The sequence below is a fragment of the Priapulus caudatus genome, unplaced genomic scaffold (assembly GCF_000485595.1).
Source record: "Priapulus caudatus unplaced genomic scaffold, Priapulus_caudatus-5.0.1 Scaffold23, whole genome shotgun sequence".
Classification (NCBI taxonomy): domain Eukaryota; kingdom Metazoa; phylum Priapulida; class Priapulimorpha; order Priapulimorphida; family Priapulidae; genus Priapulus; species Priapulus caudatus.
In genome coordinates this window covers 272,510-278,820 of record NW_014577084.1, presented here as the reverse complement: position 1 = coordinate 278,820, position 6,311 = coordinate 272,510, and the positions used below count along the sequence as shown (strand labels likewise).

The window sequence follows — 6,311 nt, the reverse complement described above, 5'->3', positions numbered from 1 at the left end:
TCATATCTCTCTCTCTCTCTCTCATCTCCTCATCTCTCTCTCTCTCTCTCTCTCTCTCTCTCTCTCTCTCATCTCTACTCTTCTCTCTCTCTCTCTCTTCTCTCTCATCTCTCATTCTCTCATTCTCATCATCTCTCTCTCATACTCTGTCTCTCTCATAGTCTCTCTCTTGTCTCTCTCTGAGTCTCTCTCTCATGTCTCTCTCATGTCTCTCATCTGTCTCATCTCTGTCTCTCTCTGTCCTCTTCTGATCTCTCATCTGTCTCTCCTGTGTCTCTCTCTGTCCTCTCTGCTCTTCTCTCTCTCTGCTCTCTTCTCTAGTCTCTCTCTCTAGTCTCTCTCTCTGATCTCTCTCTCCTGTCTCTCTCATGTCTCTCATCAATGTCATCTCTCCTGTCTCATCTACTCTGATCTCTCTCTGTCTCTCTCTGTCTCTTTTCTGCTCTCTCTCTTGTTCTCTCTGTCTCTCTCTAGCTCTCTCTCTGTCCCTCTCTGATCTCTCTCTCTCTCTCTCTCTTTCTCTCATCTCTCTACTACTCTCGCAATCTCTCTCTCTCTCTCACACACTCTCTCTGTCTCTCTCCTGTCTCATCTCTGTCTCTCTCTCTCTCTCCTCTCTCTCTCTTTCTCTCTCTCTCTCTTCTCGATCTCATCTCTCTACATCTCTCTCTCAATCACACACACTCTACTCTCTCTTTCGACGCGCTACAACACTAGGATAATAGTTAGTATTGGATGAAATCGATTTGCGCCCCCGCCAATGAGAATTATCTTGGCTCCGGTCAACGGCGACCGACGTTGACGAAGCCACATTCCATATGCTAACATTAGCAGAGCCGTAGCCAGAGGGGGCGTTTCGGGTGGTTCGAACGAAACCCCCCCGAGACCCCCCAAGCAAAAAATTTTTTTTTTTAAATTTTCCAAGAAATTTCACTCAGCAGCTCGCCTCAGATTTTAGTAAATAATTGCCCCAAAATTCTCCATCGGGCGGGAGGGTGAACAGTGAAACACCCCCCTCCCACACCCATCCTCGCTCAGGTTCGCTTGGCTCCTCGCCCTTTGGTCGCTTTCGGGTACGCACGAGCAGGCGGCGTGACATACAGAGGGGCCGGTTCCAGGCGAAGTCCGGACCCCCCCTTGCCTCGCGCAAAAACGCCATCTGAGGCCGGGCCGTCTAATTTTATAAAATTATTTTTTGGGCGGACAGACCCCCTCCTAGCGACAGGTACTGCTCGCAACTTTGGGTCTACGGTTAGACCCCCCCCCCCCCCCGCGCTACAAATCTGCTACACCGCCCCTGCGAGCAAATGCCAACAATTGCAAAAAACGAACCCACCCGTCACCCCCCCCCCAATAGAAAGCTAGCCACATGGTACGGCGCCTGCCATTAGTTATTAAGTGGAGCAATCGTGGCGGGATGCTCGCAGCCAAAGTGAATACTTGTTAGATCGGATTTGACAATGCACACGATGCCCTTGAGGTGTCCGCCCCTGTCCAGTTTGAGCGCTATAGAGAGCTGGTCCGAGCAAAATTATTTCTGGCTGCCAGGGCAACGAAACGACCGTGAGCGGCCATTGCTTATGATACATAGTATATGCTGGGGAATCGAATGGTGGCGATGCTGCCGAAGCGAAAGTAAATTTTATATAGATCGCAAATTTAGCCAATGCCACCGCTGCCACGCGGCCCACTCTGATTCCAAATTATGAGCTGTAAGAGAATCGTCGAAGGCAGAATTAATCAATGGTGATCAAACGGCGACCGACTGTCACGTAGGCGCATTGCCTATATATAATCATTATATATGTACAATAGCAATAAGTGCTAATCGCCCGTGGAGAATCGTGCGCGGGGAATGCTGCGAGCCAAAAGTGAATGTTGCTAGAATTGCGATATTTACCATGCAACACGTGACGCGCGCCCGCCCCTGTCCAGTTGAGCGGATGAGACCGGCCGAAGAATATTATCTGGGTGTCAACGGCGACTGACGTCACGAACACCATTCCTGTAACGTGTAATATGTGCATACGTGTAACAGACACGTTTTCTACTGCAATGCGCCGGGTTGATCAGTCTACTGTATCAATTCCGAGGCTTTCCTTTTTCTTTACAATTGGACACTTGGAAGAATATTTTGTTTCAAAGTTATATATATATATATATATATATCAGGAGTAAAAAATCTCATTTGGCCCCTGTGAATACAGTCGAATTTTTATGCGTGTAGAGATAATTCCAATAGACAAAAGATGTACTTGTACAAAATTAATATTTATTTGCACTTTTAAAATATTTGCTTTACAGATTCACAGCATTGCATATTAAATCTGCTCTGATATAATCACAGTAAGGCTGAAGCAGCGGGAAGTCTTTCAGTTTAGAATAACGATGACCAATCACATTATATTCTTCTGTTAGCATCAAAGGTACACAAATCACATATAGATGGGAATCACTAAATCTGCACCGGTAGGCCCTACACGTACGTTCGCATGGGTGCATAATATATATAAGCGCTCAGGCACACATAGATAGCAAAACAGCACCTGAGTATATTTTTCAAAAAAGCAAAAGGACAGTAAAATATGCCCCACACTACGTACGTAATACCCCTCCTATCACGGGTTTCCCAAGAGCGGAATCATTAGGTTGTATTACTGGTGTAAAGCATTTCTGCAATCGCTCCAATAGGTTGTGTGAATTCGTGTTCTTATCACGTATCGCATCGTCATTGCCATGGTTGAAATGTAAGTTCACCTTCAATCTAAGTGAGAAGAATTTCCCAGTCTGATATATATATATATCAAGAGTGCATAATAGAGACTCTTGCACTCTTATTATGCACTCTTGATATATATATATATATATGCATCTCGATCCGCTTGTTTTTTTCTTTCGGGAGCTATACGTCAATAGCGAGGGAAGCGGACGTTATTTAGTGGACTATATCCAATGTTTGAAAAAAAATTATATTAATATTAGCAGGAGTAGATAATAGAAGATCTAGAATAGTCTATATAGTAGATTCTTATATAATCATATGTAGATCTATAATAGATCATATAATAGTAGATATAGAAGTATCTCTTTATACTCTCCTGATATTAGCTATACATCAAATGCAAATCAAAAGTTTTATCATGGTTCAATACAGGAGAACTAAGAAAAAATGTTTCAAGGACTTTTCTAAGACTTTTCAAGCGATATTTTATCGGGAAATCGAAGGACAATTAATCAGAATTCGTACACAGTAATAAAACATACCTGGACTTAGATTTAATAATAACCCGCATCTTAATTCACTGTCACCTCTAAAACGTTTACCTGCGATCACAATTAATACAACCTTCTAAACACCTGTCACTTCTACAACATACCTTGATTTACTGACTGATTTACTGACTTACTGAAATTTGTGATCATCATTTAACTGTCTATCGTGTCTATAGCTTTTTAAGCTCAATTTAACGCCAATTTTTATTGCAGGTTTGCACATTATTGATGCGTACAACAATTTCTTATACACGGCAAGGATTCTTTTCTAAAAATTCAAGGACATCTTTCATGAAATTCAAGAACTTTTCAAGCACAAAATCCACATTTACTAAATTCAAGTACTTTTCAAGGACTCCCCTCAAATTCAAGGACTTTTCAAGGACTGTGCGAACCATGAGTTTATATGTGCGTACACTGGTGGCGGTAGTTGTTTGAAGTAGAGTGGTGATCTGTTATCTTATCCTAGTTTTTTTTTACATTTCGAAGGTACTATATATATATGTTCGCTGCATAAACCTCTGGCCTGAGCCGTGACCACTGGTACCACAGCGAGCACTCTAAAGCTATGTTCAGCTGTGTTGCAAGCAAACCCAGTAGTAAATACAGTGGCCATGCGAACGCTAGATAAATTTTCAGGGCGCCACACAGACTCCTGCCGCTTCAAAGAAATTCCGAGAGTAATAGAAAGGGAGCGTATTCATCTCTTGACTATATATATATATATATATACCTAAGAATCTGCGTCGTACTTCCCACGCGTGTGAAAATTAATACTATTGCGTGTAACGTACACGTATAGAAGCGTAATAAACAGCCACAACCCATTACCATGTCCCCCCTATAACGCCACGCTTTCCATTAAACGTTGTATTCACCATTCACCAATCCTGGTTGTTTCCAGGAATGTAACCCCCCCACGATAGACGAGGGAATACTGTAGTATCATGAAAGTATTCTCACATATAACCATGGCTGCATACACCTGGTGGCATATCATAACATATACATACTCTAAACTAAAAAGAATATTAACATTTTAATATTGGCAATAATTCAATGATTGGCGGCTCTAACTATTACAATAACCACACAGATATATACGTTTTTTTATCAATATTAACGCATAACTCCTTCGTAAATGTGTCTAATCATGACCACAATGCAGACATATAGCCGTTATTAACAAAATACATAGGGTTGCATCTGACCACTATGATGCAAATGATATGCCGGGCTCCATATTCCTACGCTTGCTGCGGATTTCACTCGCCAAACTCACATGCGGAGCAGCGTACACAGGTGCTGATGATCCGAGATACAAGAGCATCTTGACCATGTTTTATCTCATGTGGAATCCCTCACGCAGGCATGTTGCTATCCCAGCCGGCCGCCAGCTCACTGTTCAACTGAGCTTCGACGCTGGGAGACAGTATGTCGAGGCGTGGCACCCCTCACGCAGGCATGTTGCTATCCAGCCGGCCGCCCCTCACGCGTCAACTGAGCTTTCGACGCTGGGAGGACAGTATGTCGAGGCGTGGCACCCCTCACCAGGATGTTTTGCTATCCCGCCGGCCGCAGCTTCACTCGTTCAACTGTGGCTTCGACGCTGGAACAGTCTGTCCGAGGCGTGGCACCCCCTCACGCAGCAATGTTGCTATCCCAGCCGGCCGCCAGCCTCACTGTTCAACTGAGCTTGCGTACGCTGGGAGACAGTATGTCGAGGCGTGGGCACCCCTCACGGCAGGCATGTGCTATCCCAACCGCCGCACAGCTCACTGTTCCTGAGGGCTTCGACGCTGGGAGACAGTATGTCGAGGCGTGGCACCCCTCACGCAGGCATGTTGCTATCCCAGCCGGCCGCCAGCTCACTGTTCAACTGTGCTTCAATGCTGGAGGCAGTATGTCTAGGCAGAGTCGTACTGGCTGGTCCGAGCCGAGGTACGCGCGCTCATGAACAACGTCCAGCGTATAGATGACTCTGCCCTCTCTCTCGGCGTGTAGAAACACTAAGTGGCAGCCCTCTGGCGCCACGCACGAAGCCGATGCGTTTCAGCGCGGCGAGCAGCCTTCGGCGTGAGTCGATTCTCCAGCCGCAGGCATGAGGACCCAGCCCTCATCCTTTGGCTTTTGGAAACTGTGGCGTGTGCCGCTCGCACCTCCCCCTTGAATATAAAGTCATGTGAAATGTAATAGGCAGTGTAGAGGCTTGAGACAGCAGACTCTCGGCTGCCAGTGAAGAGGAATGGTTTACAGGGGTTCAGATGTTAGGGTGGCGCTGACAGTTAATTAATGTTTTTACAAATACATTATTGTTGGCAGTATGCCCTTGTTTGGTTTGAGGCGAGCTGAGATTGACATTGAGAACATACTCCTGCATCTGCATGTATCTTCTATCCAAGGTTTATTCACTGCCTTGTACCTAAAATTACAAGCCTGTCTTTAACGCGTGCATGTGATACGGCAGTACTAGTAGGCATCGTAAAAAATGGCAGAAAATACAATGCATTGTCAAGATAAAAACTACAAGAAAGCAAAATACACAATTCAAGTAGATTAACAAATGCAAACGACTCCTCAATACATTTTTAAAATTGAAAAGGGATGTACTGATGCACATTAATTTATTAATTAATTCTTACCAGAACCGCTCTGACACCTCAAACTTCCTAGTTCCTTCTCTCCATCTGCCCACGCAACCTTTGATGCTGAGACTGGTCTCACACACTGGTAAGCTGATGCAATACCTGAATACACTGCCACTACAAAATACTTGCTATAAAGTTGGCCATACGGCAATAGATAATCGGTTGAAATGATAAAGGAATAAAACAACTATAATACATATTCAATCCTCGTTAGGGTCTACTTTTGTTTTATTGTGCAGCTCTCTAGCACGTGTGCGCCAATTTGGGTGCTTTTATCACTATTAAGCACAATCCATGTCTAAAACCTTATAAATGGTTTAACATACAATCGCATGGTAATCAATTATTTTACACGTACCGCCTTACAAAATTTCCTTATATTAAAACCTC

The 6,311-nt window shown here is 44.2% G+C and overlaps 1 protein-coding gene across 1 annotated transcript in view; it reads right to left on the bottom strand.

Moving 5' to 3' along the window:
* Positions 1 to 3,600: 3,600 nt before the first annotated feature.
* The window catches only part of LOC106813137 (activating signal cointegrator 1 complex subunit 3-like), a 29,577-nt gene continuing 26,866 nt past the window's right edge, over positions 3,601 to 6,311 (bottom strand). Inside the window, exon 44 of the mRNA XM_014817200.1 lies at positions 3,601 to 4,735. Within this exon, the coding sequence (XP_014672686.1) occupies positions 4,728 to 4,735 (8 nt within the window). The 3' untranslated portion in view covers positions 3,601 to 4,727. The remainder of the gene's footprint in view (positions 4,736 to 6,311) is intronic.